Source organism: Diabrotica virgifera, chromosome 6 (assembly GCF_917563875.1).
Source record: "Diabrotica virgifera virgifera chromosome 6, PGI_DIABVI_V3a".
NCBI lineage: Eukaryota > Metazoa > Arthropoda > Insecta > Coleoptera > Chrysomelidae > Diabrotica > Diabrotica virgifera.
In genome coordinates this window covers 171,441,613-171,469,237 of record NC_065448.1, presented here as the reverse complement: position 1 = coordinate 171,469,237, position 27,625 = coordinate 171,441,613, and the positions used below count along the sequence as shown (strand labels likewise).

The following is a 27,625-nucleotide window of genomic DNA, read 5'->3' as shown; positions in this document are numbered from 1 at the left end:
CTGCAGAAATCAAAGTCAGAATCGAGAAAGCACGTTCTAATTTTATGAAAATGAAAAAGGTCCTATGCAGCAAAGATTTAACATTAGCTCTTAAAGTACGCCTAACAAAATGTTACGTATATAGTGTACTATACTATGGACTGGAATCACGGACGTTAAATGTAGAGACGATGAGACGACTTAACGCCTTTGAAATGTGGACCTATGTGTGTGTGTGTGTTCACAAAGAGGGGATGGCATTAGATGTGGACCTATAGAAGAATTATGAGGGTTTCCTGGGTAGATAGAGTTACGAACAATGAAGTACTGAGAAGAATAGGTAAAGAGAAGGAAGTTGAACTTACAATTAAAGAAAGAAAACTACAGTATCTCGGACATGTGATGCGGGGCGAGAAGTATGGCATCCTGCGACTCATAATGCAGGGAAATATAGATGGCAGAAGAATCATCGGCAGAAGACGAATTTCATGGCTGAAGAACCTCACTGCCTCAAAAATTAAAATAGCTATGATGATTGCCAACCTCCGTGGCGGAGATGGCAGCTGAAGAAGAAGAAGAATGGAAACTGGAAGTGCGTGCGGTTGCTGAAACGCAGGCTTCAAGTGCTCAGCAGAGTGCCTCCATTGTGGTGGTGAAAACTGCACAACAACATCGAGAGCATATAAACATTAATGGAAGAAAATGAATTGGGAGATGCATTACCGACAATGGCGCCAACGCTAACTCCCATTATACCACAAACATTCACCTCGGATACTGATTCAAATCTTAACTCGCAGCCTGGACCATCGAACAAAATGAAAAAATAATATCTATGATAGACCTTTTTCGGTATATAATAATAAATAATATTATTTTGTCTAGAAATTGTCCGTAGATTTGGCCTACTGGGGATACCGCACAAAAAACGCGCCTCGAGATTCTACCTCATAGGTGGCGGGGAAAACGATCAAAAATAGGTTAATAATAGCAGAGGAATGTTAACATCATAATAAATTGTATGAATAAAAAATATATAGATAGAAAATAAGCCTAATGTTTTAAATTATACAACTTTATAGCGTACATTGTTCGCTAAGAAACCCTCTACAAAATTATTATAACGTTATTTCATTATAAAATGAACTGAAAAAAAGTTATAACCTCCAAAACATTTTCACTTAGTTTTGTTTATGTCTTTTTCTTAGTCACTTGACGATAAAAAATAATACAAACAAAATCATAGAAAATTTAATTTGCTACATTTTATGTTTCACTAAATTTTCTGTAGGGTGGTTAGTTTACGAGATACAGCGCAAAACCCCTTTGCACCCCTTTTCAAAGATGACGGCCGAAGGACAAGGGTGGCGACCCCAAAAACTTGAACTTAAACTTCCACTGACCTCTACTACACAATAAAAAAAAATAAAATTGACTCCTCTAACAAATGCAAGTTATGGCCTAAAAAATGTAACATTTCAATGGACTATAGGGTATATATGTACAACAATTAAACAAAACAGGCTGTCCGAAACTGAGTACGCAATACGCAATGGATACCAGTTGGGATAATAATAATAAAAACAATGATGAACCGGTAGTAAATTTCACTTCATATTCAATTATAAAATAAACATTATACAAGTTTATGATCCAGCTGTGGACAAAGCTGAGCAAGATATTGAAACTTTCTACGAAGACATAGACAATGTTTTAGAATCCAATAAATCGCAGGAGGTTAAAATTATAATGGGAGATTTTCACGCAAACGTGTGGGAAGAAAAAGTAAAATAATGTTCAGGAGGATACTATTTGGGAAACATACACAAAAGGGTTAATAGGCTTATTAAATTTTGCCAAAATAATAATTATTTTATACATAAACTACCTTTTATACATAAACTAAAAAAGACAATAAACATGTAAGTAACCAGCAGGCCAAGAAGAGAGAATTGTCGGAAACCAAAAAGACTATGTCTTCAGCAAAATCATATCCCAGTGGCGACATGGCATCAGATCACAACCCAGTAATGGCCAAATTTATGACCTCAAAATGAAAGTAATAAAACGAAGAACAACAATGTTAAAAAAATAAATCAAAGTCATAAACAAATTCTGAAACCAACCAGATACAAAAAGAAACAATGGACGACGGACGAAGGAAATTTTAGACTTATTGGAAATAAAACATCAACATAAAAACAACGATAGTCAAATGTACAAAAAAGGGGATAAATAAATAAAATCAAAAATAAGCAAGGGAAAGAAAAGTAGTTAAAAGAACAATACGCAGAAATAGAAGAATACCGGAAAAGGCATGATAGTTTTAACACACACAAAAAAATTAGGGATTAACTCACCACGATAGAAAAATAAATTAACTATTCTAATTTAGAAATAAGCCCCAATTTAATTTGAAAAAATAATTTTATTAACGTTTCGACTTCCACATCGGACGTCGTTGTCAAAATGCAAAATATTAATAAATTAAACAAAAATGTTGTTGCTTAGTAAAAATTCTTCTAATAATATAATTTAATCTGACTCATTTATATCGGTAATTTAGACATATATTATACATTTTAAAGTAGAAGACTTAATGATATTGCCAATATTTATGATTTTCGTTCCTGGGACGATTTCATTGAACGAATTTATGTCAATAGGCATGGAATAATGAACATAGATTTCAATGGAGAGATTTAAGTATAGTACCGAAAGAAACAGATAGTAAAAAGATAAAAATCAAAGAAGCGGCTCTAATTAGGTATGCTAAATGAAACCAATTGTGTCGCAAATTCCTCGGTATAATGCAGTAGGATGTGGTTACCCATACTAAAAGAGGAAGTCAGTAGAAAGAAAATACCACGAGTAGTAAGTCAATAACATATCGAGAATAGTACGTATTTTATATTTTAATATTATTTATAGTATATCTATTTGTATTATTCATGTTATTTATAATTTAGGATAACATAAATAGATTTTATATAAGGTTAAAATTTGGTGTTAGTTTTGGTAGCAAACTAAGTGAAAGACCAAATACTCACAATATCGGGGTAGTATCACGAGGTTTTTTCTGTATCTCTAACACGAGAATTTTACTGTCACCGTTGCATGTGGTTGCCTTTTTAGACAGATCACATGCTATGATTTTTTTGTGACGGAATTCTTGTTATTCGGGATGTTGTTATTTTTTTGTTATTTCGGGGTTAAAGTTGATTTTATGTAATCAAATGAACTATCTTTCAATAAAGACGCCCCTGGAACGCAACTCATAAATATTGGCAATATCATTTTAAAGTATTCTACTTTAAAATTTATAATATGTCTGAATTGCCGATATGAATGAGTCAGATTAAATTCAATTATTAGAAGAATTTTTTACTAAGCTACAACATTTTTGTATATTGTTATTAATATTTTGTATTTTAACAACGACGTCCGATGTGGAAGTCGAAACGTTAATATAATTATTTTTTTGAGTTAAATTGTGGCTTATTTCCCAATTAGAATAGTTAATTACAAAAATTCCACAAAGAAATAGCTTGAGAATAACATTAATAAAAGAAAACAGTAAATAATGAAAAATACAGTTGAATGAGGGCATAGTTCTAAAGTTTTTAACAGAGGAAATTAAAATGGTAAAAAACAGCAAAAATGACAAAGCAGTAGATGAGATTTTAGAAGAAATATAAAATTTCACGGGATTAAGGGAGTAAAATCTGTTGCGATCCGTATCATATTATGCCCAAGATTCTGCATTTGTTTGATCTGAATTTTACTTTGAAACCTTGATGATAATTTATTATAATAAGGAACAATAATACCATGCGGTTTCTTAGCGTCCTTCAAAAAACGTACTTCTCAATAAAAAAAATTGAGTTAGTAGTTAAAAAATATAAAGGAAAAAGTAAAAAAGGACATGAAAAATAACAAAACTCTTTCTGAAGAAAAGTGACTCACCACGCTTTAAGGCACAAATGTAAATTTTGTAAAAATAAAATCACAAAATTTTGCACTTTATATATTGGTAGGGGAGCCCAAGCGGGGATTTTTGCAGTTACTCGAGCGAGTCAGATTATTACATGGGGAGAAACCTTGTCCCTGAAAATGTACATTATATTAGCTCTCAAGTTCGTTAAGTGGGGGGGGGGGGGGCAAAAAAATCTATCCTTAGAAAAACTCGAAATCGTCAGATTAAGATAAGGTTTAGTTAAGTACATGCAAAGCAGTGTATATTTAACAAATCTGACGATTTGAGCGGGGCGTAGGGAAATGGGTGAGTCGCAAAGTTTCACAAGAAAACAGCGACTATTTCACGAAATGATTGACAGATTGAAAAACTAAAAAATACGTGCTCAATATTTTTCAAAGATCTATCGAATGATAACAAAAACGACTATTCAAGGAGAGGGGTGGGGGTAAATTTAAAATTTTTAATACGAATTCCGCGATATTTCGCGAAATGAACTCAGCTAGATAAACTGAAAAATACACTTATTCAATATTTTCGAAAAATCTATCGAATGGCACCAAACACGACCCCCACAGAGGTGGGTTGGGGAGTTGCTTTAAAATCTTAAATGGGAGCCCCGTTTTTTATTGCAGATTTGGATTTCTTACGTAAAAATAAGTAACTTTTACACGAGATATTTTTTCGAATTATGAATAGATGACGCTATAATCTAAAAAATAACGATTGTTTGAAATGAAAAATTAAATTTAAAATGGAAAGTCCCCACTAAAATGGAAAATTTTACTTAACTTTTTTTGGTTTTAGGACCTACTCTTCACAACCCAATAGGTCTCCATAACGCTCGAGTAACTGCACATTTAGCATACTTTGCTTCCCTACAATAATGTTCCTTTGCGTGATAAATGTTTTGAGGTCTATCACAGGTAATATGCTGATAGTAGATAAGGATATTTTGTTTAACCAGAACATTTTTTTACGAAAACTAGTTCAGCTTCTGTTCAGTAAAGGAAAAAACAGCATTCTAAAGGGACCAAAAGAATTACTGGCATGTGCTAAGTGATGTAAGGTAGGAATTCACTGGTTACCTGAGGTTTGAACCAGAAAAAAGAGGTCCTAAAAATACTAGCAATAATAAAACTGTTGGTCATCGTTAAGGCCATAGAAGTTTAAGGCCCACTGACCTTAAGGAAAAAAAAACAAGGTATGGTATAAAGACCCTACGACCAAAAGGCAGAGACTAACGTGTCTCGTCTGATTTAAGAAAAAGAAGAAGGGACTAAAATAATGTTAAAATCTAAGAAAGCAAGGCAGAAAAAAGTCACTGCTGATTGGAAGGTGGAAGCAAATTTAAGGCTATATAAATAAAAGGAAAATACCAAAATGAAATATAATGTATACGGGGACCATAAGGCTGACAGTTGGGAAGATAATAATGTAGGCTGTGTCATGTTTGCACATGGTTTCATAGTTTTAAATTTTGTGGATGACATAACAAGAATATGAGTTATACGAACTATTTTTATTATTCTAAAGATACTTGTTTGAATTGACTAATTTTTAAATAGTAATTTTTGTGGACATGTAATTTTAAATATTTAACTCATTGACTACTGGTGCAATCGATCTCCATGTCCACTTATTAGTACACAAAATGAAATTAATCCAGTCTAAATATGCATAAAACTATAATTATAACTGTATTATATATAAATTAATGCATAAAACATATAGATTTGCAAATGTAGGAACGTAAAATTTAGTTTTAAATTTTGTTTGATTAATTATAATGAAACAAATTCTAAAAAGCGATAGACAGACCTTAAAAGGACAGAGGATTTGGTGGTTACCTTTGACCTGCAGTTTCGCAGTGTACCTAACCTCTGAGGCTGGGTTGCTGGCCACGCAGGTAAAATCGCCGGAGTGTCTCGAATCAAGGCTAGAAATGCTGAGGAGGCTAGAATAAGGGTCAAGGGCTGAAACGTTGACGCCGAGGTTAGGCGTCAATGGTTGACCGTCCTTGAGCCAAGAGACCACAAGGGGTGGATCACCTTTACTCACACCGCAGACGGTACGGGTACGCATGCCTTCTGATAGCCCGTCTTGGAAGGAAAAGGGCTCAATTATAGGGGGAACTGAGAGAAAACAAGAGAAACAAACATCAGAGATAGAAAAGAAAAAAAGAAATAAAAAAATGCGCCGCACGAGCTTGCGCCTGAATTACCATTAACAACCAACTGCTGTGTGTGGGAGACCTCTGCTGCAAGGTTCCTCACTACGCAAGAATAGTTGCCGTTGTGTTCTGGAGAGAGACTCTCTATCACCAGAATGCTAGTGAATTGGTCCACCTGCGTTATCGACATCATTTGAGCAGGTTCTACGGATCTTCCGTCTTTGTGCCAAGATATTGTCAAAGGTAGATCTCCTTTGGTTACAGAACAGGTTAGGCTGGCTCGGTCGCCAACGTGAAGAGTGTCTTCTGCGTAGAATGGGCTAACTTTTGGAGGAACTGTAATTGAAAGTTTCATTAACACATAAAATGTAGCATCTGTAGGCTCCTATGAGGCAACACTGGCTGAAATTATCTACAAAATCTCATTAAATCAATAGCTTAATATTATATTTCATTTAACTAAAAATGTAACCACTTTATAAAAACTTAATTATGTATTTACAAGTTGGATACCATTTGGTATTTTTTAATTGTAATACTTTTTCTAAACACTATTTGATTACAAGACATAAAAGATCTGTATTTTTTAAGTTTATAGCAAAACGATAATAATAATAATTATTACTCAACTAACATGTTTGCTGTTTTCGCTGTTTCGACCTACCGTTAGGAAATGGTTGTCAAACAATTAAGTATAAAAATTGTTATAACATGTAAAATGCAATATAGTTGTCAGTAAATGAATTATTAAAAGTCTAGACTTATTTTGTGCAGAAATTATGAACAACTCGCAAAGAAGGCAAGACTCGCTAGGAGAATCTCATACTTATTCAGAATCTGAAAAAGGAATTATGGGAAACTGGGGCGTATAGGCCTATATGCCAGTGAAATACCTTAGATAAGATCTTTGGAATTCCTGTAAAGACAAGGTTGGATAGGGAGATAATGGAGTAAGATGGCATATTTGACTGCCAGTATGAGTTCAGAAAACGAAAATCTGCAGTAGACACCTTAAGAAAGCAGGATACAGAGGGAGATAGCAATATATTGGAGCTGCTGGATGGTAGCTTTCTTCCTTGATTTAAGAAATGTTTTTATAGTGCTTACTGAAAAATTATCATGAGACTACTGGGCGACTTGAACATATCTCTCTATTTTCAAAACTTGGTTAAGGACTACTTCATCGATATATCAATATTGCGAGTGCCAATTCTATGAAGACCAGAGCGGCAGCACCGCAGAGCTCCGTCCTGAAGCCATTCCCTTGGAATGTTCTGTACAACAAGATTTAAGAGACCCACCTGGACAATTGGTGTACATACAATATCATATGCGGATGACCTGGTGGTATTGGTGGAGCATAACGAAAACTGGTCAATTATGCATAGAGAGAATCGAACCCTCAACAAATTGAATACATGAATGTGAAGCAGGGACCCAATGCTTGCAGCTGAGAAAACTAAAGGTATGATCTTTAAAAGTTTGAGGGTCAGAGACTATATACTTTTGCCTGGAGGGAGAAAGAATCTTACCTGCCAAAAAATTAAAGTGCTTGGAGTACTCCAAAATATTAGGCAAACATTTGGTGAACTCGTTAAATACATCGCTCGCGTGGCAGAAAAGAGGACTGCCGTGCTCACAAGTAATATGCCCAACGTGTAAGGACCAAAGACTCCTAACAGGAGAGTTTTATTGGAAGTGGTCCACTTTTCTGTACTAAACGCGGCACCGATATGGCAACACGTGCTTAATATCAAGAAATAAAGGTGAAGGCTATAGAAAGCCTAAAGAAAGCCACTTCTTAAGGTAGAACGTGCATATAAAATAACATCAACGGTGGCCATACAAATGGCTGTTGTGTTACCCATCCACCTGATGATGAAAAAAGGGTAGAAATCCAGGAGAAATATGGGCAGGAAAAAGCTAGTACTAGTACCATGACGGAGTCATCATCATCATTTGGCTCTACAACTCTATGTGAGTCTTGGCCGCGTTTACTATTTCCATTGTTGTTGGTCCTTAGCAGCTATTTCCCATTGCTGTACTCCCATTTTGCGTAGATCACTGGCTGCTGCGTCCTTCCATCTGTTTCTTGGGCGACCAACTGGCCTTCTGCCATCGGGTCTTTCCCAGACTGTGGCGTTCAGAAGTCCTTCATCACTCGATCTTAGCACCTGACCCGCCCATCTTATTCGGTTTGCTTTGATGTAGCGTGCCATAACGGAGTGGCAGTAACAATGTAGAAATGATCATACGGCGCCGACAGTCAGGCCAAGGGTAATAATTCCAAATATCGCAGAACAGATGAAGTGCGATGACAGATACGTTAACTACTTTTTCACCCAATTCCTATTAGGGCACGGTTCTTTCAGGTTCTACCTAGAAAGGTTGGAAAGGTAGGGGAAACTGACACAGCCAAGCACTGTGTATTCGAGTGCAGAATTTTCGACGAGAACATAAACGGATTGCACAGGAAGGTAGGTAGAGTAAGTGCAAATACCATAATATAGGTAGCAATGAGGGAAAAGATTGAATGTAAGGATATTGGAGGCAGTAACTCGAATTGTTGGGGAAATAATAAAATATTGGAGAGGGATCTGCGGCAAAGATAAGTGAGACCGTAAAAGAGACTCGTCTGTGGAGGCAATATATCGCAAAATAAGTTCCTTGAGGAGGCCTATGTTCAAAAAAGATCTACTAACGATTTGACTGCTCGGATATATACGTATCTGTATTCGTTGATACATGTAGAATAGTTAGGAGAGTTAACGGGAATTGAGATAGGCGATAGAGAAATAATGGAAATTAAACGAACAATCACCGATGACTTATGGACAAAAAAACTTATCTGGTTCGAACATATACAAAGAATGGATGAACAATAAATACCAAAGGAAATACTAAAAATGTCAACCAGAAGAAAAGAGAAAACGAGGTAGACCGAGAAAAAATTGGAGCGAAGGAATAGACAAAGAGCTGAGAGAAAGAAATAAAAAGAGGTTCTAAAAAAAACCTGATAAAGTGCGTATAAAAACGTTATAAACCGACACGTAGTAGTAGTAGTAGAATAGTTAGGATCAATAAAAAAGTGGCCAGATTAATATGTATATATCTTCGTTATGTATATAACTTCCTCAAAGATAAGAAGCTTACTCAGAATACAAAACTGAAAATTTACAAAGTAGCAATTAGACCAGTAATCATATATGGTGCTGAAGTAATGTGTCTGACACAGAAAGAGGAAGAAAGATTGAGAATCCTAGAAAGGAAAATAATTCTGAGGATAGCAGGACCACTAAACTTAGGTAACAATCAATTTAGAAAACTCATGAACCACGAAGTAAGAGAACTTCTAAAAGGAGAAGACATGGTCAGATTTATCAAGACACAGAGACTCAGATGGATGGGACATATAGAAAGGAGAAATCCAGAAGCCGTTATCAAGAAAATTTTCAAATGGAGACCTGTATCAGGCAGACCACGAGGAAGACCCAAAACTAGATGGGAGAACCAGATAGTAGAGGACCTTAAGAAGATCGGAGTTAGAGAATAGGTAACCAGAAGCAAAAACAGAAACGAATGGAGGAAAATTGTAGAAGATGCCAAGTCACACAACCAATTGTAAAACCAAAATGTTAATGCGGATTGATTCACCGCGACAAACGAATCGGAAGAGTACAAAGAGGGCGGCAATCACTCCGCTAGGAGTGTAGAGGCCATGATGATGATGATGATGATGATGATGATGATATCTTCGTTAGTTTAAGAACTATGACTTACTTCTCGAAATATTAAACATCAAAATAAAATCAGAACAAAGATTTCATAAAATGATATGGAAATACTCTAGACTCAGTAGAAAAGCAAGACCAGAAAATACCTGGTGACGATTAGTCAACTCTGTGATAAGAATGAGAGAGGATAGGCTACCGAAAAGAGCACTGAATGCTAGAATAAAGGGAAAGAGACCGGTTGGAACGTCAAGAAAGCGCTGGGAAGACACTGTTAACAGTGACGCACAAGTCCCTTTAGGAGTCCGTGTATGGAGAAGAGCAGCCACAGACAAGCAAGGGTGGAGGCAAAAAATAAAGGAGACCAAGGCTCAATTTGAGCTGTAGTGCCGTAGAAAAAGAAGAAGAAGAAGAAGAAGAAGAAGAAGAAGAAGAAGAAGAAGACTAGTCAACTCAAATGTTGTGCTTTTATAACGCAAGATGGAAACTCATTTAGAAATTCGTATGTAATCAGGGACGTAATTCCTAAATCTGGATAAAGGAAAATATATTATTAAAATATGATATAGTTGAATGATCCAATATATGAATTTTAGAGAAATAAAAGGCAGATATCGAGCACTGTAATTTATTAAAACTTGCCAAGTCTGCTTTGGCCCTCAGGGGAATTTTATCGAAAGATAAGGAAGATATCCAAGAATGTCGTAGACATTTTTGCTTAAAAATTAAACTGGACAAAGGAGAAACAGATTTAAATTCAAATGCTACTACTACTATAGTTCGAAGTTGGAGGTATCATACTAATGAGTCAGTATTTTTATTTTATTTTTTTTATTTCATTCAGACAACTTCATTCCAAAAAACATTATGCAAATATAATTACAAATACAGTATTAAAAACAATTAAATTTCAGATCAATCCAACTTGTAATTTCAAAATTAATACCAAAATCTAAAAATATCTTATTATAAAGATTTCATACATCAAAAATGAAAACGTACAAAATGTTATTCAAAAACGAGAACATTGTTGGTTTAACGGATTATCCCATTAAACAATTTTCGGAAATTATCAATTTAATTATATCTTACAAAAATCTAAAGAGTTGGTGTATTCAAAGGTTTCTTTACTTTGACTTATTCAATACCGAGGTTTTCATTGTTATTTCGTTTGAAAGCAATTCCAGATGTATTAGTATAATAGGGGGATTTTATTATCCGAAAACAAAGCGCAAGCATGTCTTAATATCTTTATTTTTTTATTTAAAAAATTATATTATTAAGGTTTGTTTACCTTTAAATTTTTAACAGTTGAAACATTCTCTATCTTTTCAGTTTTGTTGGTCTTTATTAAGAGGTTAACTGGTACCTAGTACAATAATATAAATTAGATAAACTGTCACTGACACAATAAAATAGAAATATCTTGAAAAAATATTCTTAAATTTTACATGAACGTTAGTGGATTTGAATTTCTATTTTCTTTTCTGTTATTTAGCGTGAATCCCTTAAATGACTATTTGTTTTGATCTTTGGCTGAGCTGAATATTTGGGAGAATTTCCCTGCTCCTTAACAAGCTACCTACAAGAATCATGAAACATTGAGAACAACTTATATGCAAGGTGTCAAAAAAGACAATCCAAATTCTACATAGGAGAATTAGGTATCTATTAGTTGAAAAATAAAAGAGGTTATTGACTGGAAAGAATCCATGCTGAACTTCTGAAAATTGCAACATTAAGGTTTATTAATATGTTTACAGAACTTTAGAATAGATACTCCTTTTTCTTCTTCTTTCTCTTTGTAAGCAATTCTGCTTGTTCATTGGCGGATTAATACCTCTATGGAAGGTTGTCACTCTATCTTTTGAGCGGTCGGCCGACACTTCTACTGATTGGTGATTTATCTCTTGCTATTTTGACCACCCGTGTCTGCCCATTCCATGAGGAGTGTGAATGGAATAACCATGTGGTTATTTGTTAATACACTGTACGTTATATCGTCTTCTAATATTTTTACTCCTCTTTCGTGGTTATTCTGTTTGAACGTTTTCCATGCCTCCTTTGCTTTTAAGCTTCCCATTAACCTACATGCACCTTTAGATTTCTTTTGTCAAAATTGGTTCTTCAGTTCTTAATTGTTTTTTATTTCATAAGTCTGTCTTCATAAGTCTGTCTTATGTATTCTCTTCTATATACGGGCAGCCTGCGAGGTCTTTAGGAATTAGTCGCCTAAGTTTGAGCCTGTGCTTTCTTAATGATACATCCCCCTAGTTTATTTAAGACATTTTTACACTCAGTCACCCCAATTGTGACCTCTTTTTTTAAACTTACACAAATTCCAATAGCTATCAATAAGTTAAATAAATTCGATAACTTTAAATCGACACAAAATTGTTTTTTTTTAATCTTAGGTCTCTTGACAAACAAGATTTGATTACTGACTTTAGTTTTAGAATACTAACATTTGTGTAATGTGGTTTGCCTAACCACCTCCACTGACATTATACGTGAATACATTTTTAACTACAACATCTAGTTTACTGAATTTTAAATGATTATTTTTCACAATGGAGTGTTGTTACATAATTTCTAATTTTAATTAGCTGTACACCATAGTCTTTAAATATGACAGGTTAATTTTTTAACTTCCTGTGGAACTGTCATTTCTGTCATGTCATCGTTTGAAGTCTCTATTCATTTCATTGTCACTTGCTGCCATAATTTCACTATGTGAACAAGTCAAACCAGAGCTCAGATGTTGCCTGGGGCATATTAGTAAAATATTTTAAACATCCATGCTTAAGTTAGCATTTTCAACCGATGCATGTTTCCTTGACAAATTACTTTTACAGGGCTTTAACCCTTATATTTTTGTAAAATTATATCTTGGTGGTTAGCATGTAAACTTCACGTGAGTATAACCTACAACTTTTCTTAACCGTAGTTAAAATTTCAAAATCTTTGCATTATTTAACCAGGTTATATTCATTTTAGGTAAGCACTGATGATGATTGGTAAACCAATTGAAAACTAGTTATGTGATTATGATGTAGCCCTTTTTAGGGATTTTAAATATATACCTTTTATAAAGGATTTTACTTTTTTTATATAAAGGATTTTACTATTTTTTTCTTCTAGATTCTTAATCTCCTATGGTCAGCCGCTTTTGGTAAGTTTTCTTTTATTCTTTTATTTTATTTTTCTATCTTTGCTGTCCACCAATATCATTTTTTTATTTGTTATTCCTTCATATTTATAAAGAAAAAGATCGTCTCGATATTGTAGTTTGTCTGTAGAGTATCTTTTTGATTTTATGTTTTCACTTTCATTATGTTTCAGTTTAATTAAACTGTTGTCATCGTTATTTCTTATGTATATTTTTTATCTCGCCAAATGATGATCTGATCCACAGCTCTATACAGGATGTTTGGTAAAGAATGGGCCATAGCTTAACCTCAGGTACCTGAGGTTAAAATAGGCCGATTTAAGCTAACTTACTTTAGTACAAAGTTTATAATAACCGAGATACAGGGTGTCAAAGTTAAACTTTTTTTTATTTATTATTGAATATTTCCTGACAGGTATGAGATAACAACATAAAATTTGGTATGTGGGAGTCTTTTTGGGTGGAGAAAACTAAATTCCCTACCAAAAATGATGTATTACCCAGAGGGCGCCACATACGCCTTTCAGCACTTATTTATTACGTTCAATTTTTTTTATCCCTCACTCTGTATAATTTTGACATTGAAATTTTTATTCTCCCATTAGTTTTACTTAAAAAAGGTATACTTTTTTCATCTCCCTAAACTCAACCGTTTTCGAGATAAACGCATTTTAAATCTGCGATACACCATGATTTTTAGCATAATAAATATCATTGTACATAGTTCCACCCGAAAAATAACTTAAAACCATAATAATTTTGCCAGTTCTCAAATTTATTTCATTGCATCGCAAATTCCATTTGAAGAAATTTGCGATACATTTTTGGATAATTTTATGGTTTTAAGTTATTTTTCGGGTGTAACTACAATGATAATATGCTAAAAATGATGGTGTGTATCGCAGATTTAAAATGCGTTTATCTCGAAAACGGTTGAGTTTAGGGAGATGAAAGAAGTATACCTTTTAAAGTAAAACTAATAGGAGAATAAAAATTTTAATGTCAAAATTATACAGAGTGAGGGATAAAAAAAATTGAACGTAATAAATGAGTGCTGAAAGGCGTATGTGGCGCCCTCTGGGCAATACATAATTTTTGGTAGGGAATTTAGTTTTCTCGATCCAAAAAACCCCCACATACCAAATTTCATGTTGTTATCTCATACCTGTCAGGAAATATTCAATAATAAATAAAAAAAAAGTTTAAATTTGACACCCTGTATCTCGGTTATTATAAACTTTGTACTAAGGCAAGTTAGCTTAAATCGGCCTATTTTAACCTCAGGAACCTGAGGTTAAGCTGTGGCCCATTCTTTACCAAACACCCTGTATGTATACCTTTGTTTATACACAGTATATTCTTGATTTTTGATTGAGACTACTTATTTTTGTATAAGCCTATTTATTTATTTCTTTATCTCTAAAGGAACGATTAGATATCTTTAATGAGTATTGGTCGCATAGGCCAATCATCAATTTTTTTGCATTTAACATTTTCATGTACATTTTCATTTTATCTATAATTTCTAGCTCAATTTTTAAGATATACCAACAATTTTTTTGCATAATTTTAAATTTGACGTTTTTAGAACATAGATCAATATTTTGAATTGCGGAGATTAACAAAAAATTAATTAAAATGAGATATAAAAAATCCATGAATGTAAAATATTTGTGAGATAGGGCGATACAAATAAGAAACATAAGGAAATATCTGTCTATATTGTGGTTTTTATATAGTAGTATTTCATAAAATTGTTACTATTCCAGTAGGAATCAATGGAAAAAATAACACCTAACCGTAAGGCCTCTTGACGTACTTCTCATCCGTAGGACCATCTAGTCGATCCTTAGAGCATGTTCTAGTCTAAATACCAGATCTATCTAGAATTTAGCCACCACAATACTATTGTGACGGAGCTTAATCATCTGTTGTTTATAGATAATTTGAAATTAATGGCTTCTGCTCGAAACTACCAAGACCAAATGCTGAAAACTGTAGAAAAATTCGCAAATGATTAATACATTTTAAACTAGACAAGTGCCGTATCAAGCAACTAGGTGAAATTGAAAAATTAATTAGAGCCATTATAACATAAACAAGGTTCAATCAATATGCACAAACAAGTTAAAGAAGGTGCGGACTTATACCAGCTTAGAAAAATTGTGTATTTAGAAGACAACCAAGGCAAACCACTTTTTAGTACTACAAGAGACACTAGACACTTGAAGAAAATATGAAAGTAACTTTTGCAAATGAAAGCTAGAGTACAATTAAAACACGAAATGTCAAACAAGACCTCCGATTACCATCGAAGGAGTCACGTCAGCTATTAGAGAAACTAAAGTGCAATGGATAAAATTTGTCTTCCGCGATGTCTTAGGCATTTTAAAGGCACTATTCGCTGTACAGGTGCTTATTCAGAGATGCAGATATATCAAATGTGACGTATATGAAAACCAAACTGCCGACATTAAAGTGGATGAAAAGTTGACAGAAGCAATCTCCATAAATAGAGCAGTGAGGCAAGGATGCGTTCTGTCCCTTGTGTTATTTGACGTACTCTTAACATATCTTCAAGCAAGCATTGTGAGAACTGTCAGAACTGAAGGAAGGTGTATTAGTCAACGGAATGCGTCTAAACAACATTAGATGTCTCGCATATTGGAAATAAGTAGAGAATATGACTGCAACGCAATATGAAAAGTACAAAATATATGGGAGTACGTAAACGCGAAATAAAAAACACGGTTAACTAACAACCAATTGACCAAGCAAACAGTTACACATACCTTGGTAACAATACAAACAACCACTGGGACCATTTTGCTTAAATAAAACAACGCATAGGGAAAGCGAGATTAGAGTTCGTAAAAAAGGCTTGTTTTTAGAAGTCACGATTTACCACTTTCTACCAAAAGCTCTAAGCCATCTTAGAGCTCTAAGAGCTTTGAGAGATTGTAGAATCGACTACCGATATTCTAACATTATTCATTATACAGAGTGAGTTTTATGTATGGAAACGCTCAATTATCTCGGAAACGGCTTGCACGATTTTTATAAATTTTGATGGGTAGGGGTTCTCTACTACGGCCGATATTCTAGTGATAATTACATTGTTGTCAGATTTTCCGTTATTCTGGAAATCTAATGAACTTTCTTATTTTAAAAGGAACACCCTGTATATTTTTTGCGTTTTGAAATCCTAAAGTTAATTATTTTCGAGTTATAACCAATTTAAAATTGAAAAAAATCGAATAATGACGATTTTCAAGGTTCGAAAACACAGATAAAAACTATTATTTTTGAAACTACGGAGTACTCAAATTCAAACTAAACCCTTCTTATAGGGGTTTGCTGTAAAAATGTTTTATTCTAAAACATTGCTTTTTAATAATCGTTTATGAATCGCATTGAGAGGACGGGCGACCAGGCTGCATTAACAACTAAAAAACAATATTTTAGAATAAAACAAGCTCAAATTACTTATTGGTGACTGATAAAATAAGGCTCGAACTTGAATTCCCGTACTTCACAGTTTTAAAAATAATATTTTTAATTTATTAGACTACAGGCCCATGTCTAAAATGGATGGGTCATATGAACCACAAGGTGACGTATATAGGACGATATAAGAGCATAAAATAATAAGATTCAGCGCTATGCCGTCACTTGTAAGCAGTCCAACTGAGTGCTGGTGAGAATTCAAAAGTGCAGGTAGAGTGGGTACATTTTGGTCATATATTTTTGTACGGCATTTTTACCATAGATAGATCCATGAAAAATAATAAGAAAGCGCGCAGTGCCGTTTAAAAAATGGCGAGCCACAAATTTGGTAAATTTTTTTGATTTTCTGACAATTTCCAGGGTAAATTTGGTCATTTGATACTGTACGGCATCAGTTTCATACTGTTTTAATACAACTTCTAATCCATTATTCCGCAACGCCGTACAAAAATCATGCGACAAGGGGAAAAAATCGAGGGTTGCAATCCCCTCTCTTTCCGTGGTCCGGAGGGTGATTTGAAACAACATAAAATTAATTTATTTTGAAAGTATTTTATGCATAGATAACATTATTTTACATGCCGTACATTTTCGTTGGTCCAAAGGTTTGTAGGAATTAAAATCCACAGGAAAAATCACACTCACTCAAGGAAAAATCCACAGAATGAAATGTACGAAAAATCCATATAACGAAATGTTAGGTGAAATTTATGACGATATTTTTTTATGCGGCATTTAGATAGTTCATTTGTACTTAATGCAATAATTTATAAAAAGTTAACACCGTACAAATCTGAAAGTTCATATTGATAAAAAAGTAATAAAAATATTAAATAAATATAATTTACATATATTTATATCGCTTAAGAGCAACGTTATGTTAAGACGTTTAGCATTTGTAGGCATATTATCTACACCTGCCCATAATACTGTACTGTGTGCTAAGTAGTCGTTTTCTAGTAGTAATTTTTCTAAAAAATAGTAGTTGTTTTATTTATTCACATCATTACAATGAAACAAATCAATTATATACATGTAACAATAATGCTTGAAGTATATATTAAACCAAAAAGTATACAAAACTGTTGATACTGGGATTTACAGTTTCAATTCTTGGATATTATATATACCTACACACCCTTTCACTTCAGTTAGACGTCATAATGATTTTATCATATATTATCAATAATAATTGTTCTCTTCAAAAATATGTTAATACCGTACAGTATCAAATGACCATAAAATACTATGTACCTTTAAAATGGTAGCGTCATTATCATCAACCTAAAAGATATGGTATGCATTAAAATGTACGGCATCATTTTTTCCTAATTTATTTATCTTAAGACTATTTAAAACAAAGGATAAATGTATGAAATTGCTATATTTTATTAATCTATGAATATTTAAACTGTGGCAATATTTTTAAAAATTTCTGTTTTTGTATTTCTCTATAATTTTTTTTAGAACAGTTTCTTTTGAACGGCAATACTATATAACAATTATATTTTACAATATAATATTAAAGAAAAAATTGCCGTACAGAGTCAAATGATTTTTTAGCTTTATAAATCAAGTATACCATGAAATGAACGTAAGTATTAATATACATTCAAATGAACAATAATTTTTTGACGGCATTATTTTTAATAGTACTTTTGAGTGCTAAATAATGTTTTGGAACCGAAGCCGTACTTTTTCAAATCACCCCCCGGACCACGGAAAGAGAGGGGATTGCAACCCTCGATTTTTTCCCCTTGTCGCATGATTTTTGTACGGCGTTGCGGAATAATGGATTAGAAGTTGTATTAAAACAGTATGAAACTGATGCCGTACAGTATCAAATGACCAAATGTACCCTGGAAATTGTCAGAAAATCAAAAAAATTTACCAACTTTGTGGCTCGCCATTTTTGTACGGCACTGCGCGCTTTCTTATTATTTTTCATGGATCTATCTATGGTAAAAATGCCGTACAAAAATATATGACCAAAATGTACCCACTCTACCTGCACTTTTGAATTCTCACCAGCACTCAGTTGGACTGCTTACAAGTGACGGCATAGTGCTGAATCTTATTATTTTATGCTCTGATATCGTCCTATATACGTCACCTGGTGGTTCATATGACCCATCCATTTTGGCCATGGGCCTGTAGTCTATATGTTTTTGAACCTTGAAAATCGTCATTATTCGATTTTTTTCAGTATTAAATTGTTAATAACTCGAAAACGATTAACTTTAGAGAAAAATTACAAAAGAACTTTTTTGTTCCCCATTGTCCAAAGAACGTAAAATAGTGTCTGCCCGGGCCAAAAAAATTATTTTTTATAATTTGTTTAAAAATTTTTTTTTTAATAAATGTAGCAGTAACTCCGAAAGTATGGCCTTATGGCATAGAGAATATAACATGAAAAATATTCACTATTTCTTAAGGACTTCAAAACGCAAAAAATATACAGGGTGTTCCATTTGAAATAAGAAAGTTAATTAGATTTTCAGAAAAACGGAAGAACTAACAACAATGTAATTATCACTATAATATTGACCACATTAGAAAACCCTATCCATCAAAATTTATAAAAATCGTGCAAGCCGTTTCCGAGAAAATTGAGCGTTTCCATACGTAAAACTCACTCTGTATACATGGTGTCCAGAAACTCTCCCGACAAACGAAGACACGAGATTCTTCAATTAATTTTAAGGCAATTTAACCCAATTTACCTCATCCGAAAATGCTTCCTGAGGGAGCTAGAGCTCTTTGAAGATGGCGTCTTGAAATCAGTTTTTCTTAAATATCTCCGGAACACTGTTATTTAAAAAAAAAACGAAAGCTGGTACGCTTATTTATCTTCTAGAGATAAATCTATTCCATCAGTTACGCCTTTTTAGTACGGGTCATAGGCGCCCGTTTTGGGTAGGGCAACTGGTATTTTATCGCATAACTTTTTTGTGTTTAACTTCTGAGTATTTCTGACACTAAATTATTAAATTGTGAGGTATTCTTGTACTAACAGGTACTCTTGCTTTAAGGCGGTAGGAGGCACCATTTTCGAGAAAAATCGATTTGAAAATTATTTTTCGTTTATTGAATTTGAAAAAAATTTGAATTTTTTTTTCAAAAAAAGACGGTGTATTTTACCGTCTTAAATCAAGAGTAACTTTTAGTAGTAGAATACCTCATAATTTAATCATCAAGTGTCAAAAATGCTTAAAAATTTAAGACAAAAAAGTTATACGATAAAATAACCGTTGACCTACCCAAAACGGGCGCATATGACTGGTACTAGAATTTCGCAAAGGAAATCGATTCATCTCTGGAAGATAAATAGACGTACCAGTTTTCGTTTTTCTAAATAGTTTTTTTCTGAATTTTTTTTTCAAATTCAACAAACGAAAATTTTCAAATCGATTTTTCTAGAAAACCGGTAGTAGAAATTCATAATTAATGTAGTTGATTTATCTGTGGAAGATAAATAAGTGTACCAGTTTTCGTTTTTCTAAATAGTAGTGTTCTGGAGATATTTAAGACAAACTAATTCCAAGACGCCATCTTCAAAGAGCTCTAGCTTCCTCAGGAGGCATTTTCGGACTAGGTGAATAGGGTTAAATTGTTTTAAAATTATCTGAAGAATCTCCAGTCTTCGTTTGTCGGGAGAGTTTCTGGACACCCTGTATATGCAAATGCCACAACAGCAGTAAACCTCAATACCCAAACTCAAAAAATAAAACTAAAAAGGGGAGTTAGACAAGGGGACAACATGTCACTAAAACTATTCAATGCCGTAATGCAGCATGCATTCCAGATGTTAGAATGGGAAAACAGAAGTTTTAATGTCGATGGCGAAAGGCTGAACCACCTACGATTTGCAGATGACATAGTTCTAATAACCTACGACTTAAAGGAAGCTCAATAAACTTTGGGAAAACTAAAATGATGGCCAATTTCGTACCTAGCGGACCATTGAAACTAGAAAACTGTAATATCGAAACAGTTGACAAATTCATCTATCTGGGCAACGAGATACAAATAAGCAGAGACAACCAAACATGCGAATTATCTAGAAGAATAGCTTTTGGATGGGCAGCGTATGACAAACTAAAAGACGTGTTCAAGGAAAAAAGCTAAAAATAAAAGCAGTTAACTAGTGAGTACTTCCGGTGCTTACTTATGGATCTGAAACACTGACATTGACTAAAGCATCAATAAGAAAATTACAAGTGGCACAACGAAAAATGGAAAGATGCATGCTTGGCCTAACTTTGAGAGACAGAATACAAAATAATGAGTTACGGCGAAGAACTGGAGTGGAAGACATCATGAAACGCATTACGAAGTTGAAAATAAAATGGTTAGGACACGTCGCAAGACAGAGAGACAACAGATGGACAAAGAAGATTTTAGAGTGGCGGCCACATTTTAGAAGACCACCTACCAGATAGAACGACGACATTAAAAGAATAGCGACAAACTAGATTGCAGCTGCGCAGGACACAGAAGGGTGGAGACATATTGAGGAGGCCTATGTTCGACAGTGGACAAATTTCGCTGTGTGATGATGATGGTGATGACCAAAATCTCTATCATTACGAGATGTAGTATTACAGGCACATCTTAAGAATTTCATTGGTGCACTGTGTGACTAATGTTGAGGTCCAACGTAGAATAAGCAAGGAATGCGAGATTATTAACACATGCAAAGAACGCAAATTACAATATGTTGATCATGATATGAGAAATAAATAGAGGTATAACTTGTTGCAACTCATTCTTTAGGGCAAGTTTTTTAAAAAGAGAGGAACAGGAAAATGAAAATTATCCTAGCTTCAAAACCTAAGAAAGTGACTTAAAACGGCTACAATTGGACTATTTAGAATAACTATTAGCAGTTAAGATAGCCTTGCTCATTGCTAATATTCAGAATGAATAGTCGACGTAAGAAGATGAGTTATATTAAATTTCTAGAAGGTATAACACTATAATATTATATGAGTTGTTCCTGGCAAAACCATTATATTTTACTCATGCAGTGTAGTACATACTATTTAAATTTACCTGTTTAAAATTTAAAAGTTTACTTGTTATTTAATATTACTTTTTTATCTTTATGTTTGCTTTGCTTTAAAGGAAAAAAAAATAGTTATCACTTCAAAATACATATTTTCTGTTTCTTGCAATAATAGGTATATCTTAAAAATCTTTATAACCAATTTGTGTATCAAAAAATGAGTGATGAAAGAAATTCCAAAATTGGAAGTAACGACCTACCTATTACGTTGACTTCTCCGCTTCTTCGTGCGCTATGCCCTTGTTTATTCCTCGCCCAGCAAGTATACACGCCTGAATCGGCCTTCTTTTCCACCGGACTGATAACCAACGTGCCATCACCGAGTACTTTTTGTCGCAAATCATCCGGCAGCTCTCTCCCGCCCCTCTCCCAGTGGATCTCGTCTATGGGGTAGCCGGCCACCGGGCACTTGAGCTGGAGGGTCTCGCCAGCCACTGCGGTCACTTTCGGGATTAGGCGGATGTAGGGCATTCCTGAGGGAAATAAGAATTCGAGCGTGAATTCAACGGAACTGCGAGTCCTGATTTAATAGTGGACGTTTTGATTTAAAATACGGTAAACCTTATAAAGACGTGATTATGTTGAAAATAGAAATAGACCTTCAGAGATTCACTATATCACACATTATTATATCATAAATCCGAAATCCCTTGAGATGTAAATCTGGATATTTACAGTGAATAAAACATGATATAGAACCAATATTATCAGAATACTGCGTTAAAAAAGATATTTTTGTAGAAATATCGTGTTAAGCAATGCGTTTCTTTCAAGTTTATTCTAATATACAGGGCAAAAATAAATGTTCTTATAGCATACTATTTTTACAATTTATTATAGGTAGTCCAAGTAATGAAGCTTAAAATAGGACAAAACCTCGCAATTTTTACAGAATGGATCGATTTGCTTGAAAATTTAAGAATAAGTAGTGGATAGTCAAAGGAACAAAATCTATATGAGGCCGAAAGGCGTCATGACCACCATGGGGGTGGTTGCAACCCCATGTCGGGGGTGGAAAGTTTTTAATATATTTTGACCGCAAAAGTTAGTAAAACCGTTCATTCTAAGCAAAAAACTTTCTATACATTTTTGTGATAAAATTAATAGTTTTCGATTTAATCGCTATCAAAAACGTTAGTTTTATATCAAAAAAATCAATGTGTTTAATCAGTTTTCTGCTAATAACTCAAAAAGTTTTCGTTTTATCAAAACAACATTGCTTAACAAAAATGTACCTTTTGAAAAAATAAACACAACCGTTTTTTTTTAAATATTCTTCAAGACCAACAGTAATCGAGCTATACTTTATTATATGTTAGCTATTCTTCTTCAAATGCTAAATATTGTAGTTTCATAGTCAAAAGACGGGAAAACTATGAATTTTTCGAGGACAACTTGTTCAAAACAATTTAAAGTATTTAAAAATATCTAGCTCCAAAACTAAAAAAACTCTCCAGCTCAAAAATTAAGTGACTTATAATGAAAAGAATGTCAGTTCCTATTTTTTTTCAGCGAAAAAGTGATCAGACAAAATTCATCATCCCAATTAAAATTAGTCATTGGCCTTATTTGATCTTCTTTATTTATGTATTATTAATAGGTTCTAGAAGTTTGGCCGGTTTAGAATAATTAGTTTTTAAAAAAATTAAGTTAAAAGCGAATAACGAATTTTTGTAGTTTGGTAGAAAATGCTTCAGAATAGAAAGATAAGCGTCAGGGATACGAAAAAATGTTTAAATATGAAATTGAAGCTTATTTAATTCCCAAGAACTCGCCTTACAAAATTTTTTTCTGCAGCAAAAATTGAGTGAGCTATTGATAATAATTAAAACTTGTAATAACATACAAAAACCACCTTTACCAATCCTTTCAATGTCACCTCTTTTTATGACTGAGGATTTTAAAAAAATTTAGTTTTAACAGCCTTATAGATCTTTTAAAAACATACAAAATTCTTCTTTAACAAGCTTTCTAAGATAAAAAAGTTACGGTTAAAAAATCAATATATTTTTTTGAAAAAAAAAGGAAAAATCCAATTGGAAGCATAATTATGTAAGTTGGCGGTGTTTTTAGTCATTGACCTTATTCGTATTTCTTTATCATACGTCAAAATAATTGTCAAAGTTAATTTAAATTTGGAAATCTCTCCGAAAAATATTAATTTTTGGCGGATTATTTGATTTATACCGTTCTAATTTAGTTTGTTTAGTTTTGTTAAACTTTTCCTTATTTAGTTTACATTTTGAAAGTGTTCATAAGTTAAACGTTACTTGAAAACTCCTCTATGGAGTCATCTAGTGGAGGCGAACCGCCTGATATTGAGAATTCGATGGATAGTAGCTGTGATTTACAAGATTTAAATGGATTTCTACCCAACCAGCCTCAAAATAAGATAAGTAGTAGTATTAATCTTAACAATATTAATGAAAAACAAAATACTTTAGTAAACTCAGATCAACCAGAAAAAACCAGGCCTGTTTATTTATACGAAAAAATTGATTTAGGACCTTTTTACATTTTCATTGAAAACTCCAGTTTAAATTTTACAGGAAAATTAAACGCTGTTAAAATAGGCGAGATCCTATTTACGTTACATCCAGAAATTGACAATTATATAAAAAAAATTGACTCAATCGGACGCAACCGAGTTAGGGTCTCATTTAAAAATTATAGTAGCGCAAATGCTTTAGTTACTTCCAAATTCCTTATTCAAAAAAATCTGACCGCATACATTCCAAAATTTCAATTGTTTAAACTAGGTGTAGTAAGGGATATAGATTCAGATATATCGGAAGAATATCTTAAAAATAGAATAAAGGAATTTGATCACCATTGCAAATTCTCGGTTGAGTATGTGAAACGAATAACAAGAAAAATAGTAGCAGATGACAAAGTAATATTTAATCCAACAAAATCAGTTATTGTGTCTTTTAAATGCCAGAATATACCAAAGTATGTAGTAATTAATCATGTCTTACACACTGTTGAAAAATACCAGCAAAAGGTAATTATCTGTTACCACTGCTATAGGTATGGGCACATGAGTAAGCAGTGTAAAAGTAATCCTCGCTGTTTTAAGTGTCATGAATCTCACCTTTCCGATTCTTGTTCTTTATCATCGTTTAACAAAAAATGTCTATCCTGTGAAGGTGAACACTTCACTAATGAATGGGAGATATGCCCAGAATTTGATCGCCAAAAGAAAATAAAACATTATATGTCTGAAAACAGCTCATCTTTTAAGGAAACAATTAAACTCTTTCCTAAGATAACTTATGCATCTATAGCAGCCAATAATTCCTCAATAAATTCTCATCAAACTCCAAATATGAATGCACCATCCTCTTCATATTCCTTTACTCAATTGTCCACGTCTCAAACATCTTCCAATCAGTTCGCTCTACCTTCAGTTTCAAATAGATATACAATAATAAAACCACCAAAATACAAACGACCTATCTCTTCCTCACCAGACCAAGTAACAATGGAACATCAAAAAATAATAAAGTTAAACCCCATGTCCAACAGACCTGGTGGTATTATCACCTCTTCTTCGTATCAATCTACATTTAATCCAGAACAAGGATCTAAAATACATGAACCATCAAAAGAATTAACAGAATTAATATCAAATATAGTTACAAGTATTATCTCTAATATAAATCACAAAAATTTTGAAATTCCAGAAAAATCAGTTCTAGTAAATTCAATTCAATCAGTTTTAAGTTCTCTCTTATATAATAATGAATAGATTGGTAATTTGTCAATGGAATTGTAGATCGGCTAACTCTAATAGAGAAAACCTTATCCACCTATTAGAAGACCAGAAAGTTGATATCGCATTATTATCAGAAACTAGATTTAAACCAGAAAAGTATTATAACTTTCACGGGTACAATATTGTCAGAGACGACCGCTTTTCAGTAACTGTTGGCGGTGGCTCAGCAATTTTAATAAATTCAAACCTATATTACGAGGAAGTCACCATGAAAGTAGATTTAATAAACGTCAATAAAGTAGCAATAAAAATAAAGTTTAAGTCATATACTGTCACATTTATATCTATGTATGTTCCCCCAGGAACCAAGTTATTGTTACAACAATGGAACAATTTCATAAAATCTATAGAAAGACCATTTATAATAGGAGGTGACCTTAATGCTCACCACATTGCCTGGGGCCTAGACAACCAAACAGATATGAAAGGTAAAATCTTGATGGACTGTATAGACGATAATAATTTAATATTCAAAAATGATGGCTCTCCTACTTTCTTTAGGAACTTCTCGAAATCGGCAATAGACCTGACCATTTGTACTCCTGACTTAAACCACCTGATAACTTGGAAAACACTTCAAGACCTATTTGGTTCAGACCATACACCTATAAGAGTAGAGTTAGAGGATCAACCAACTCATACATATAATCCATATTCACAAAAGTGGAATTTAAAGAATGCCGACTGGAAATTATATGAACAGTATTCGGAAGATGTATTCTCTCAATTTAAAGATATAAATTCTTATGAACAAATTTTGCACAATATAAATACAACTGCATCCTACTGCATCCCCAAATTTAAAATAAAAAAACCGACTTCCAGAGGAAAATACTGGTGGGATTTAGAATGTGAAGAAGCAGTCAGAAGAAGACAGGAAAGTTTTTGTATATTCAAAGAAAATCCAAACCATGAAAACCTACTTAAGTATAAAAAAGATGATGCACATGTCAAGAAGATCACTAAACAAACTAAAAGAAATAGCTGGAGAGATTATGTCGGATCCCTAAATAGGTCAGTCCCTATTAAAGATGTATGGTCAAAAGTTAACCGAATAAAAAATAGAAAAACAAAGAACAAAGTCCCTGTTATTCTGTCGGAAGCTTCGTGGATAGAAGAGTTCCATCAAAATATCACACCGCCGTCTGCAGAATTAGTAATTCCTGATTTACAACTAAATGCTCTGTACGACTATCCAGAACCAATCCGTTTCCTAGTCAAACCATTTTCTGCCACTGAACTAAACTTTGCGTTGAAGAAAAACTCAAATTCAGCACCAGGTGCCGATAATATCCATTACTCGATGCTATCAAATCTTTCAAGAATTGGTAAGGCTGCACTACTAAATATATATAATGAAATTTGGATGCGCCGCATAAAGATTCCTGACGATTGGCACGTTTACACTATTATCCCGGTTTTAAAACCAGGAAAATCATCAAAGAATTGGGATTCTTACCGTCCAATCGGTCTGGCTTCCTGTATACTAAAAACATATGAGAGACTTATTAAAAACCGTCTGGAATTTTGGTTAGAAAAGAACGACCTATTACCAAGAAGTCAGTTTGGTTTTAGAAAAGGTAAATCCACACAAGATAGCCTCTGCCACTTTTTAATAGACATTTATAGTTCCTTTACTTATAAGAAAGCAGTTAGTGCTTTGTTCTTAGATATAAAAGGGGCTTACGACAACGTTAATCTTCACATACTATACGCGAAAATGTTGGAAATAGGAATACCCGAGATAGTAACATGGAACATCATTAACTTATACATTAATCGAGCAGTTCACGTTAGATTAAATGGAGATCAATCTAACTCCCGATACACATCTTTGGGACTACCTCAGGGTAGCATCCTAAGTCCTATATTATATATACTGTATACTGCTGACTTAGAAACTAAACTTCCTCAACACATAAAAATCCTACAGTACGCTGATGATGTTGCGATATATGCAGAAAATAAGTCAATAGATAGATGTAATAACTACCTTAAATCGACATTGAATATTATAAAAAAATGGGCTACCGATAATAACTTAACAATATCAGAGAGTAAATCAACCATTGTTACCTTCACTAAAAAACGATATGTTCCTCAAAGCCATCTACAATTTGATAATACTAGTATTCCTTATAAAACTTCAATAAAATTTCTTGGCGTATTTTTAGACTCCAAATTAAATTGGAAAGAACACACAAATTACATATTACGAAGAATGGAAAATGCAATGAATATCAT

The 27,625-nt window shown here is 33.4% G+C and overlaps 1 protein-coding gene across 3 annotated transcripts in view; it reads right to left on the bottom strand.

Moving 5' to 3' along the window:
• Nucleotides 1-27,625, bottom strand: part of LOC114329496 (cell adhesion molecule Dscam2) — a 1,422,998-nt gene that overhangs the window by 296,263 nt on the left and 1,099,110 nt on the right. For 2 of the 3 annotated variants that reach the window (XM_050654330.1, XM_050654331.1), the window contains exons 11-12: nucleotides 21,804-22,076; nucleotides 5,806-6,090 (exon numbers count right to left, since the gene is read on the bottom strand). In XM_050654330.1, the coding sequence (XP_050510287.1) occupies nucleotides 5,806-6,090; nucleotides 21,804-22,076 (558 nt within the window). Of the gene's footprint in view, nucleotides 1-5,805; nucleotides 6,091-6,179; nucleotides 6,465-21,803; nucleotides 22,077-27,625 lie in introns of all 3 variants that reach the window. The other variant, XM_050654329.1, reaches the window with a different exon arrangement.